This window comes from Manacus vitellinus, unplaced genomic scaffold (assembly GCF_001715985.3).
Source record: "Manacus vitellinus isolate BGI_N305 unplaced genomic scaffold, ASM171598v3 scaffold_15_pilon, whole genome shotgun sequence".
In the NCBI taxonomy this organism is placed as follows: Eukaryota; Metazoa; Chordata; class Aves; order Passeriformes; family Pipridae; genus Manacus; species Manacus vitellinus.
This window is the reverse complement of record NW_021939122.1, coordinates 7,512,646-7,526,308: the sequence shown is the minus strand read 5'-3', so window position 1 is coordinate 7,526,308 and position 13,663 is coordinate 7,512,646. Positions and strand designations below refer to the sequence as shown.

The 13,663-nt window shown below is 43.5% G+C and overlaps 2 protein-coding genes across 2 annotated transcripts in view; one reads left to right on the top strand and one right to left on the bottom strand.

The window, feature by feature from the left end:
- The window catches only part of LIPA (lipase A, lysosomal acid type), a 29,734-nt gene that overhangs the window by 4,499 nt on the left and 11,572 nt on the right, over positions 1 to 13,663 (top strand). The gene's annotated exons all lie outside the window — the stretch shown is intronic.
- On the bottom strand, positions 4,169 to 8,028 carry IFIT5 (interferon induced protein with tetratricopeptide repeats 5). Its single transcript, XM_018069146.3, is given in 3 exon segments — positions 4,169 to 6,232; positions 7,741 to 7,778; positions 7,780 to 8,028. Coding segments are annotated over 3 exon segments (1,647 nt in total). The 5' UTR covers positions 7,954 to 8,028; the 3' UTR covers positions 4,169 to 4,797.

Here is a 13,663-nt window from a genome sequence, read left to right as displayed (position 1 = left end):
GTCTTCAAGGAATGTTTGGAAATGGTACTAGAAGAAATCAAAGAAAAACATACTTATACTCTATTTGCCTTTTGCTGTTCTTGTTTTTAAACCACAAACAAACAAAACATGAATGTTTTCCACATTATTCTCATACTGAATCCAAAACACAGCATTGTACCAGCTACTGAGAAAAAATTCTTATCCCAGGTGAAACCAGGACATTCCCTCTCTATTTTTCAACAGTTTTTTCTTCCCAAATCACCCAGATCCCTTAATTCCCTGCCTTTGGTGCCCTCCCCAAACATCCCATAATAAGTCTCATGCAATCCCCTAATGCTTTTTCTCACATCCCATAATGTGTCCCATATCCCTAAGCAATTTAAACTGTAAGGCACTCGTGTAGACCCCTGGTGATGCTGGGTGTCCCCCCAGCCGTGGTGCTGATCGTCCCCTGGAGTAGCCCTAGAAGGGCTGGGTGGTGGCTTATGTTCCTGACAGAGGCACTGGGGAGCTCTCACCTGCCCTTCAGCCTCTGCGCCACTCCTGTGTGCCTGGGGGTGGGATGATGGCTCTTTGCCTGGGAGCACCCAGGGCAAGGTGTTACTTGGATTTCTCCTCCTGCCATTACCTGCATATGCCTCTGTGTGGCTTCACAGTCAGGCTTTTATCACACAATCTTATCAAAGACACACCTTTACAACACAGGGAAGATGACATTTTAGTAAGGGAGAAGGAATCGTATTATTACTGAGGCTTCTCACTCGAGTCCTTCTTTCTTCAAAAGACTTCTCTGCTGTCCTTCCTGTAAAACCTAGTGTCTAACAGCCTGTGTGGTACACTGTGTGCTGCTGCTCAACGGCACAATCATGTCTTTTGGGTAAAAAAAGGAGTGAGTGGAAAGATTGCAAAATAATGAGGAGGCAAACCAAGGAGGAACTGGGAAGCAATTCTTTTAGGTTCTGGGACAATGGGAAGGAAGGACATGTTTCCACCCAAACCATCTGACACAGAGGTACTGGAAAAAGGTCAGTAAAGGTACTTAAAACAGCTGTTAAAGCATAAGTTTGTCTTACAAACTTCTTTGCCTTTCTCAAATAATCTCCTCTACGTAACTGATGTTTTGATTGGTATTAACAACAGTTCCTAATTACAAAGCTAAATGTGAGGTAATTACAGTTCTTCTGGGATGAAGGGGAAGTGAGAGTAAGTTCCCGTTATTACCATATCTTGTTAGAAAGCTTTGGCTACAGGTGAATATCACAGAACAGGTGCTGGCTCCCAAATCAGCAGGAATAGATTGAAGCCTTTAAATAGACCTATTCAATTCAAAACGAAATGTATGTCATTATTTATTGCCTCATCTGAGAATCATGACAGTGTCCATGGCTGAAAACAACAGTGGAGACTAATTGATGAAAAGAGATTTGTGGAAAATGAATGTTCATGAATGTCACAAGCCCAGGTTTGAGACACAGATTAGACCACTCTGGCTGGGCACCAATCTGGCCTGGATTTCATCCCCAAACTGCATGCACACAATCTTTCTGACTTTCTGTTCTGTTTACAGAAACTGAACCTTGTTGGAGAAGCAATAACATGACAATATTCCAAAGCATCCTTATTTTATTTTGATTCTTCTAGTAAATATTCTGTAAAATATTTTCTGTTGTTTCAATGCTCAAAGTCCCTCACTGGTTACATTTATGTAAATAATAAGCATTACTTTCCTGTGGCATAGAGAAAAAGCATCTTTCAGGGACTGGGTTGCTATCTTACCTCATGGTTTTCCTTTTCTGCTCACTTGTCTTCAGGTAGCTTCAAAGCTGAAGGAGTGCTGCTCACTGTTGTTATGCTTCCCATTTTATAGAATCCAATCATCATGTGGTCTGTGACCACTTTCACGGGAAAAGAAAGTGAAACTGCAGCTTTTCTCTGAGTCTGCCGAAGAAGCAGAACAGTCTGCAGTTGGAGAGTCAAAACTGCTGCATCAAGAAGCTGCTCTTTTTCAGCCTGGCTCTGTGCCATATATTACTCTGTGTTGTGGAGAATGTGGCAAAAGCTCCTAGTGCTTCCAGCATTTACTCTGTTCAAAGGCAGAGGTATCTATGATAGGGGGAATATTTCAGTCTAGTGTGGGCTGACCTGGTTATCATGTACAGGCTCAGGAAGGGTCATTTCCTCCTCTCACCTCTGCACCTTTGCACACCTACGTCATGCTTTAGGCTCCTATTTTATTGGTGTTGAGTCACGCATATAAGAACCCTTTATTGCCCCTGCACTCCTTCATCCTGTGCCTCCACGTCACAAGGTCAGTTATACCAGGCCTGTGTTTCTCTGGACTGTGTCATTGTCTGAGAGTACTAAATATCTCATCCCACCTGCAGGAAACATTTGTCATTTCTCCCTACATAAACCCAGAGTTAACCTTTCATAAATCAAGTTCAGTTCAAAAAACTGCTGTCACAGTTGTGCCAAACAAAACAAAGTCACAGGTGGATCAGGACAAGGTCAAACTGAGCAGACCTGGCAAGCCTCAGTCCCAAGGCCATGCAAACTCAGTGCAAAGCTTATGGCCTGTTGGGAGCAACAGCAATGCTGTGTTACAGAGCTACACACACGGTAACAAAGAGAAGGGCACAGCTTGGGGACTAGAGTATCTATGGATATGAACCACTCACTGATGCTTAGTTTAAAAAAATAAAAAATGCAGACTGGTTTTGTAAAATTTGTTCTGTAAATAAGTACTTTAATGGCATTATTATTGCCTCTTTTTTTAATAATTAGATCCAGACTAATGATAATTCTTGCATTAGACTATTTATTACTATGTAATATGCTACTTATTGATTGTAGACTGATTGTCATTGTAGTAACAAAAAAAACTTTATAAGATTTCCTTCATCTTTACCCATAAATATCACAGAACCTCTCTCCATTCTTGAATTATCAGAATACTAATGGATCTTTAAAAACCCATTTTTTTTTCCTACAAGTTGGCTGGTGGACACAACTGGCAGCTATACTGCATCATTCCTCCTGTGTGGATTTTCTATGATATTTAGTTCAACACTACTGTGCTTTGCAAGACTAGCAAAAAATATCAAAAGAACACATTTGCGGTCGCTCACTAGTGATACAGGCATGAAACAGCACATGTGGACAAACGGAGCAATAGCTTATTCTGTCACAGCAGAATTAGACCAAAAGGATGTTGAATTTTTGTCTGTGGACACAAACAGCTGCAGCAAGAGGTGACAAGTGCCATCAAGATTCAGTACGACACAGCCGTGACTGAGACAGAGGTGGCTCTTTCTTTATGAAAGACTCTCTGAGGGAGAGCTGAGAAGGAAGAGGTTTGTTCCTGTTTTCTGATCTGGCACTGTGCTTTGCACTCTTTCAGGCTTTCATTCTGTCCATACAGGGGCGCTGTTGTCGGGGCAGGAATATTGCAGGATGGCTGGGAACTAAAGTGCACAGCCTTCCTGACATGGGCTCTGTCACCAGTTTGCTTCATGCTACACAACTGGCTAGGGCTCAGAAGTGATTTGGAATTACAGCATTAGTTTTCCCTGAGCACCATGGTCTGTCATACGAAGGCACGCTACTGTGGAATTAGGCTGGGCTGTTGTAAAGAATATTGACTTTTAGTTAAATATCTGAAGATGATCACCTTGTCCACCCATTCTGTCATTTCAGCCCTTTATCCCATTCACCAGACTCTGGGGGCACCCACCCCACTTTCCAATGCCCCTTGCATTCTGCTGCCCTGCTCTCTGGTGCTCATGCAACTCTTGTCTCCAGCTGTGCTCTGCCCTCGGTGCCCACTTTAGGTCATTTCTTGTGTGTGTTTGCTACCCATGGCTTGTTTCACAACCACGGCCACAGATAGCCATCTCTTTGGCAGCTCAGGGACTGCCTTTCCTCCCTCTCCAGATGTTTGCTGTAGTGGCTCCTCATAGTGTGGTTTTGGGTAAATGAGACAGGTGCTGTTTTGTGCATAGTTTGATTCTCTGGTGCAACGCCTCTGAAGCCAGTTTTGCTGAGACCCCAGGGAAAATAAATGGGGTTATCTACTGAGTCTTTCACATCCTTCCAAAACTCTATCCCTGTTATTTTTTCAAATGGCCATTTTCCTTTTACCTAATCCACTAACAGGAAGACTGGTCAGCAGAGAGATACCAGAAGCAATAGTTGATGGATTTAATACCCTTTCGTAGTTCACAACAATAATACACATTTTATAAGCTTTACAGCAAACAATGTTTTTTAATATTTTTCATAATTAAACAGCATACAAGTTAGTAAACTGAACAAGCCTTCAACAAAAGTTCCTTCTACAAAAGATATTTTTGAAATACTTGAAAAAGCATCAGAAATTCCATTTTGGTTTAAGCATGCCTTTCAACTATCTAGACAAAATACTACCATATGATTCCCTTATCTTTTTCTCAGTAGAAGGTAATATCTCATTTTTAGCTTAGAAGTTCTGTGTTCTACTGATAATCATTTAGACCCGCATTAGCATTGAAGACCTAAGTTAGATGAGCTATTATTGTATAGCTATTATTATTATATATTATATGTTACATTATATAGCTATCTAAGTGTGCTCTCTGTTAGCAAATGAACAAATGAAGAGTCATTGTCTGCAGTTTCTACATTATGATCAGAAAGTGATACCACCCATGTTTCATCTGGTCATAACGTCTACCTTAAGACAAAAACCAACCAACCAAACAACAACAAAAGTTTAGGGAGTCTCTTGAAATGTCCTTGGGTTTGGAGTTTTTTGGGTGTGAAGGATTTTTGTGAGCTTTAGCTTGAGATAGAGAGTCGTAGCTCAAATAATGCATTCTGATATTCTTCATTATTGTGATCCAAAGCAATGGCTTTTTCATAGCACTCAATTGCTTTTTGTTTCTCACCATTTAGCTTATGAACGAGTCCAAGTGTACCAAAATCTGTTGCATTTCTTGAACCTCTCTCAATTTTTTGTCTTAACAATCTCTGCACAGCTTCATTGCACTTATTTCTTCCAAAGGACTCTTCTTTCATTTTCAGCCCTTCTATATAGTACTCAATGGCTTTTGATACTGACCTCATGTGAAAACGCTGAAAATTGCCATAATTGTAGTAGAGCTCTTGTTTTTCATAACAGAGTAGATTATTTCTCTGAAACAGTTCCTGAAATATCTTTTCTGCTTCTTCATATCTCTTGCCTAGTGCATACACGTTTGCTAGGCCAGTTTGGGTAGCAACAAATTTTTTCTTTTGGTCTGCTGCAAATTCAAAATGAGAAATGGCAAGTTCGATGAGTCTCTCCACTTGATCTTGAGGTGCATTTCTTGTTCTTTGCAATTGAAATACTTTTTCTCTGTAACAGATTCCTAGTTGGTGATGCAAAAAGCCAGAATTTGGTATCAGTGCTAGGGCCTTTTCCAAAATCTTCGCTGCCTTGTCCACTTCTCCTTTCCTTCTGTAAAATTTAGCAGCATATCGCAGGCAATAAGGAAGATCAGGGGTTTTTTGCATAGCTTCTTCAATGTACCTCTCACCTTCATCAACTCGATTTAAATCCTGAAGTTTTAATGCAAGTAATGCCATGACACAAGTATCCTCTGGATTCAGTTCCACTGCCCGCTTCAAGGCCTCAGTGGATGGGCTTGTGTCTTCACCACATCTGGAAGCTAAATTTTCCCAGCGATACAGTGCTGTTGCATAGCCGGCATTAAAATCTGGGTTATCGGGTTCATCCTTTAGAGCATTTTCAAAGCAATTCTTTGCTCTCTCAAAGTGTTTCTCCCCAAAACTTAATAATGCCCATCCTTGCTCAGCATAGACCTCTGGAAGCTGCATCTTCCCATCAGCAGTAATGGAAAGCTTTTTGCAGCTGTTTTCCACTTTGCTTACATAAGTTTGAGCTTCTTCGTATCTCTCCATGTGGTAACAGATCCAGGCATAGTTCCCCCAGGTAACCAGACTTCTCCTGGCAATTTCATCTGGATGACGTTTTTGAACAATTTCTTCAGCTTTCTGGAGATTTCTCAGGGCTTTCTCATTTGAATTCTTTAGGTGACATATATAGGATAGTAGATTATAATCTGTTACGTTAGATTCTGTGAAATATTTGATCTGATTGACTATTGTTTCCTCTAGGTCGTCAAGATCTACATCCTGCTTCAGCAAAGTCCATGTAAAATGACATTGTAACTGCAGCAGGGAAGTCTTCAAGGAATTCTTGGAAATGGTACTAGAAGAAATCAAAGAAAAACATACTTATATTCTATTTGCCTTTTGCTGTTCTTGTTTTTAAACCACGCATGATATACTTCAAAGGCAGACAATACCTCACCTCATGCCCCTAGTCCACAACACTTCAAATGAGCCAAAGCTGTGGGGAACCACAGGTCTAAAGTGCTGAATAGTTATTTTAGTAATTCTCCTTGCCTGTGTATGAGGACATCTCTTACATTACAACAGAGCTGGTGTTCTGGATGTTAAAGAGGAGGGCTGGTCTCTGTGGTAAAGCTGGCACACCTCTGGGCCTCAGAAACATATATCCTGTGCTGGGAACAATTGCTGAAGCCTACCCAAAAGAGGTTCTCTTAACATATAGAGAAAGTGATTTAGTGCCTTTCCTATGTCTCTATACATTTTATGGTTTATGTTATAAATTAAATTTTGAGTTTCCTGCATTTGTAAATCCTCATTTGTCAGATCATGGTACCATTCTTATCTTATAGTTATACTATCACACCCAGGAGCTGGATCCCAGATCACAGCAGTCTCCCTGTTTGACAGCATTTGGGTGTACAGGCCCACTCCACTTGCTGGTACAGACCACGTGCTCACTCACTAACCCTATGGCTCCTCAGAAGCTGGCTTTGGACATCCAGTGTCTGGTCAGGAAGCCTCTCTCTCTCCAGGTGCTTCACCCCTAAACAAACACACACACTTACTGACCAGACCCTGTTTACATACAGCTGGTCCTTAATACCCCTTTGTCCCTGTTGAGGTTTAAGCCCAGCTGGGAACTAAGCACTTTGCTGCTGCTCACTCATCCCCACTCCCCACCCTGGTGGAATGGGGAGGAGAATCAAAAGAGAAACTTGTAGGGCAAGATAAGAACAGTTTAATAATTGAAACAAAGTAAAATCTAATAATAATAGTAAAAAATGATAATAAAAGGGAAAGATAAATCTCAAGGAAAAATGAGTGATGTACAATACAATTGCTCAACACCTGCTGCCTGATGCCAGACCCCATCCCCACACCCCAATCAGCCCCTCTTCCAAGTAACTCCCCCAGTTTATATATTGAACATGACATTCTATGGTGTAGAATATCCCTTTGGCTGGTTTTAGTCACCTGTCCCACCTGTGCTCCCTCCCAGCTTTTTTGTGCTCCTCCTCACTGGCAGGACATGAGACACAAAAAGGGCCTTGACTAGGATAAACATGACTTGGCAACAAAAAAACATGAATGTGTTATCCACATTATTCCCAAACTGCATGCACACAATCTTTCTGACTTTCTGTTCTGTTTACAGAAACTGAACCTTGTTGGAGAAGCAATAACATGACAATATTCCAAAGCATCCCTATTTTATTTTGATTCTTCTAGTAAATATTCTGTAAAATATTTTCTGTTGTTTCAATGCTCAAAGTCCCTCACTGGTTACATTTATGTAAATAATAAGCATTACTTTCCTGTGGCATAGAGAAAAAGCATCTTTCAGGGACTGGGTTGCTATCTTACCTCATGGTTTTCCTTTTCTGCTCACTTGTCTTCAGGTAGCTTCAAAGCTGAAGGAGTGCTGCTCACTGTTGTTATGCTTCCCATTTTATAGAATCCAATCATCATGTGGTCTGTGACCACTTTCACGGGAAACAGAAAGTGAAACTGCAGCTTTTCTCTGAGTCTGCCGAAGAAGCAGAACAGTCTGCAGTTGGAGAATCGAAACTGCTGCATCAAGAAGCTGCTCTTTTTCAGCCTGGCTCTGTGCCATATATTACTCTGTGTTGTGGAGAATGTGGCAAAAGCTCCTAGTGCTTCCAGCATTTACTCTGTTCAAAGGCAGGGGTTATCTATGATAGGGGGAATATTTCAGTCTAGTGTGGGCTGACCTGGTTATCATGTACAGGCTCAGGAAGGGTCATTTCCTCCTCTCACCTCTGCACCTTTGCACACCTACATTATGCTTTAGGCTCCGATTTTATTGGTGTTTGGTCATGCACATGAGCACAGCCCCTGCCTGTTCTCCTTCATCCTGTGCCTCCCCATCACAAGGTCTCTGCTGTTGTACCAGGCCTGTGTTTCTCTGGACTGTGTCATTGTCTGAGAGTACTAAATATCTCATCCCACCTGCAGGAACTGTTTGTCGCTTCTCCCTACATAAACCCAGAATTAACCTTTCGTAAACCAAGTTAGATATAGGCAGTCAGTTCAAAAAACTGCTGTCACAGTTGTGCCAAACAAAACAAAGTCACAGGTGGATCAGGACAAGGTCAAACTGAGCAGACCTGGCAAGCCTCAGTCCCAAGGCCATGCAAACTCAGTGCAAAGCTTATGGCCTGTTGGGAGCAACAGCAATGCTGTGTTACAGAGCTACACACATGGTAACAAAGAGAAGGGCACAGCTTGGGGACTGTATGGATATGAACAACTCACTGATGCTTAGTTTAAAAAAATAAAAAATGCAGACTGGTTTAGTAGAATTTGTTCTGTAAATAAGTACTTTAAAGGCATTATTATTGCCTCTTTTTTTAATAATTCGATCCAGACTACTGATAATTCTTTATTACTATGTAATATGCTACTTATTGATTGTAGACTGATTTTCATTGTAGTAACAAAAAAAACTTTATCTATATAAGATTTGTTTCATCTTTACCCATAAATATCACAGAACCTCTCTCCATTCTTGAATCCATTCCATTTTTAAACTTGAGAGCATCTTGTTAAAAAACATGTTTAATTTTTAATTTGAGGTGTCCCCCCTGCCCTGTTTTGTAGGAATAATCAAATAAAAGTGCATATAAGGCTGCCTCAATTGGCTTCTTTTGTGAAGTTTTTAGTGGAGGATGCACAGGTTGTCCCTCTGTCCTAAAAAGCCAGAAATCACTTATATCAAACCTCATTATCACCTCATAATTGCTGCTGCTGCCATCATGTTCAATCTCTGCAACTACAGACAAGAATAAATGGTATTCCATGTTTTTATTTATAAATTTATATAACCTCTGACTGCCAATTTGTAATTGAGAATTGTAGGTTCTGGCTTATAAAACTTTATCTTCTGTGGTATGAACAGTCTATATCCCCACCTTCCCACATATGTAAGGCAGAGGGAACCTCTGGATCTGGTGGTAAACTGCACTTATCCTCTGGGTTTGGCCAGGTTGTGGCTCTGTCCAACTGCCTCCAGTGACCCTGGGCTGTTCGGGGGGAAGCTGGGGCAGCCACTGGGGAACTGCTCTTTTGGGGACCGCTCCTGGCAGCATGAGTTCCAGTCGCATGGAGTGAATTCCTGGCAGGCAGCGACTCTCCAGGACAAGGCTGTCTTTTGCCTTTCCCTCTTCTCCTTCTTTTCCCTCCTTTCCCTCTTCTTCTTTTTCCTTCTTTCAAAAAACCCCCAACAAATCGGTCTTACTTAGAACTTCTGGTTTGTATCAGAATCTGGAGAGCCTTAGTAACACACACACACACCTCTTTGTGTCTCATTTGAGTGACTGTGTGTGTATGTGTGTGTTCAGAGGGGTTGTTGGAGTTGATGTTTCAGAGCTCAAGAAAAAGGTTAGTACAGCTACTACTCTGAATAACCTTCAAGGTTCTAGCAACCAGGTATTTGGTAAGTGATGAAAAGAGACAGTGAATTGAGAAGGAAAATGGATTAGAGTATCTACACATATTCATGTATTTTATGGAAAATAAGTGTTGCAGGTAGTTGTAGAAAAGTGTGTTTATAAGGTTTCTGAAATGCCAAAATCAAATGTGGACACCAATGATTCATTATGCTACTAAGTATCTCTGGATTCCTGATCTCTCCTTCTGACCCAGGTGTCTGTTGTCTCTGGTATATTGCTTGGTACATATGGGAAAATGCAGCAATCTTCCAGCTGGAGGGCAAAAATTTGCTCCAGTTTCCTTGTTTTTTATAAATTTAGTTGCATCTATATGCTATGGTCTGACACAAATGCCTATTAAATAAAATAAATGCAGGAAAGTGCTTAAAATAGAGTAAGAGAACAGTTATGCAATGCCTTTCTGCAGTCATCTTTGTAACTTGGTGGGCACCGCACGGGAAAATTCAGAAATCCTCCTACATCCCTGCTGGTTTCAGTTCAGGGAAAGCTGTAGCTGGGCAGACTGCCATCAGGGAAAGCTGCACTGCATAGCAGGAAATGCAGAAGAAGCTTCTTGGAAAACACGTGTCCAGAAGTGGGCGGGGAACAACAACTGCATTCCTGTTTTATACAAAGACTTTACTTGAGTGTTCTGTACATACACAAGAATAGGAAATGGCTTCAAAAATATCTACACGTTTTGTGGGAGAAAACTCATATCTGGACATTTCCTTGGAGCTGAAAAGTATACATGCTGACAAAGAATTTCCCCCTCATATCATTAGCCCAGCCAAACAATTGCCTGAAATTTTCATTATTAAAATAATGTAAATGAATGATACCATTAAATGGTATGAATGGTATAAATAACAGGATCACTTTAAATATCGTATATTATGCAGGTTTCAATATAGCCTAAGTTAGTATATAATTACTACATTTGAAAGTAGCAGCTGTGGCATTTTATAATTTGAGTTTTCCCCTACAAAGGAAGAATGCTCTGTAATTAATTTGACAAAACAACCCAAGTGACTCACCGAGCAATATTTTTGTTACCCAAGTTCTTTAAAACCAAACAATCCTAAGAAATGGGATCCAGGAATGCAAAGGATCACACAGTGTCATTGTATCTACTGACATATCAACGTATCAAAACAAGGGTATGCTATGAAAATTTCAATGATTTTTCGATTAAAATCTTAATGCTTTCTAAATAAACAGAAACATTTTAGTTCCTGACACCCTCCTGCTCTACCGCTGTGTGTTTAGTATCAGGTTTCTGTATTATTCTATGGATATGGGCCTGGCCTATTAACATGAATATTTATATTAAAGGATTGAATTTGGTCCAAGTTTTTTCAAGCCCAGTCACATACTCCTTGACCACAGACACGCTTCTCTGGGAAATTATAGCTACGCAACGCAGTGCCTGCCAATTAGTTGCCGCAGGTTTGCAGGAAGCAGTGATGATAACCCTGCTGTAACTGCGTGCCGGCGTGTAACTTAAGCCCGCTTGTATTAGGTTTGCTATGTTTAGACGATGCTCGCAGATGATGGACGAACGATCTGTTTGTGTAAGAATGGCAGTGATTGCTGGCAACGCTGTACAGTCCTTAGGAAGGGCCGGCGGCTCCCGAGGCGCAGGTACCCGGCACGCCGGGGAGGCATCCCCGGGATGCTCCCTGCGGACAAAGGGAGAGCCCGCGGCGGGCGCGGCTCATCCCCTCCCTCCTCGCTGCTGCCGCCGCTTTCTGCCTGGGCCCTGCTGCGGGCAGTCAGAACAGACAGCAGACCCTCGCAGGGCGGCTCCGTGAAGGCTCTGCAGGCTCCGGAGTGCGGGCAGATGCAGAAGACGAGGAGGGCTGGGAGGCAAGTCCACGGGCGCCGTTCCGGAGGCTGAGCGGCTCCTGCAAATGGAGCCCAGGGAGAGGCGGGGGGATCCACATGGTATTGCTGGAGAAACGCTGAATCACGGCGGCTTTCAGGCGGCCCAAGGCCGGGCGGGCGGTGCGGCGGGCCCCGCCCGCCCATAGGCCGCGCCGCTGGGCCGAGCGGCGGCCGCGCCGGTGCCTCCTCCCGCCGGGCCATCCCCGCGCCCGGCAGCGGCGCGGGCGGGCCGGCGGGCTGCAGCCGCCCTCTTCCGCCCAAGGCACCGCCGGGTGCGGCGACACACCCCGCCCGGCCCCGCCGCGCTCGTACCGCCGCTAGAGCGGCCTCCCCGCCCTCGCCCCGCCGCCGCGCCGCTGCCCCCGCCCCTGTCCCGAGGGGCGGCACATAATCCCCGACCGGCCCGCTCGCAGCCTGCGTGCCGGGTTCTGCTTCCCCGCGGCGTCCGCATCGTTCTTGCAGGACCAGGATGGCGGGCCCTGGTGGTCGCCGCTCTCCTTTTGCAGAGCATCGCCGGCTCGGGCGCGTTCGCCGCAGGGAGGAGAATGTGGACCCCGAAACCAACATGAAACATCGTGAGTGGCGCGGCGTGGGGGAAAGTGCTCGAGCCTTGTGAGCGGGCGCGGCCGCGGGCGGTGCCGGGGCTGTGCCGGGGCGAGGAGCGGCGCAGAGGGAGCCCCGGAGGCTCCGGCCACCTGTGCGCGGCCAGCCCAGGGCTGCAGCTGCTCACACTCGCTGCTTACACCTCCTCTTTCTCTTCTCCTCTCCTCCTTCCAGGTCCTTCATTGTCCCCTATTGCGTGTGGCGAATCTTTCTCTCACATATTGTCTGTAGATCTATGGGTTTTTTGCCAGAGTCCGGACATTCTTTCTTTACTGCTAGAAAAGCGGATGTTCATGGAGCACACTTGCGGCGCTCTCAGCGCCGCGGTCGCGCGTTCTTAACCCAGAACTGCTTTTCTCCCCATTCGGCATTTACTCTCTTAACTTCATTCTCCTCCTGCTGCAGTAGCCAGCTCGTGAACGTATTTGCTGTTGGTAGCTGTTGGTAACTGGTATTAGTTGCTCTTTCCTGTGCCCCGTCTAAACTGCGATTTTTTTCACATGTGCGAGGAGATACTTTAAGCTAGAAATGCTCGAGGTCTTTGAGAATAGAAGTGCTTGGATCACGCCAATACACTTTCAAGGACTGAAAATAATCATTTAGTCTAAGGCTAATAGCATTTGAATAGAAGCTAGCCTTGAAATCATTTTGGAATGTTAGTGTCACTGTGGATAATGAAAGATATTTAAAAGAAATAGCATGCATAATTAAATTCTCCTCCCCTTCCTTGCCCAGCAGTCTAAGAGTAGAACTCTGATCATGTCCTGCATTTCTTACATTTTCTCAAGACAGGTTGATGTCATGAAACCAGTTAAATAGCAAGCTCACTGCCCTAATGGAGTTGCATCAAAATAAAATAACATAAAGCCCAAGATTTAAGAGATAGAAGATAAAACTAATAATGAAATTATAGGGTTAAATGAGTGTAGAGATTTTTATTGCTATTTTCTTGTTTGGTTTGTCAACAAAGTCACTTAAAGCTCTGCAACAGACATAAGGCTTGAGGAGAAAGGAGAGAAATGGCACATCCTTCTCTCCTTCCATATGCCGCAGTGATGCCAGCCAGTTTTTTCTGCCCTCACTTGTTTATTACCAGAAGATACTTGTTTTCTTGAGAGCAGACAATTTAAATTTTTGTCTGCCAAATCTGGATCCCGGTGTTTTGTCCTGTTACCATAGTCTCCTTGTCAACACTTCCATCTTCTTTCTTGCTGTAAGCCCCATGTGGCTAGGGACAGGCCAGGGAGTCCTCTCAGATTCCTGGGATAAGGTCTGTGCACTGGTTAGTTCCTGACTCTGTACTGGGGTAAGTCTCATTAAGAAAACCTGCCTGCATTGAATGGGCA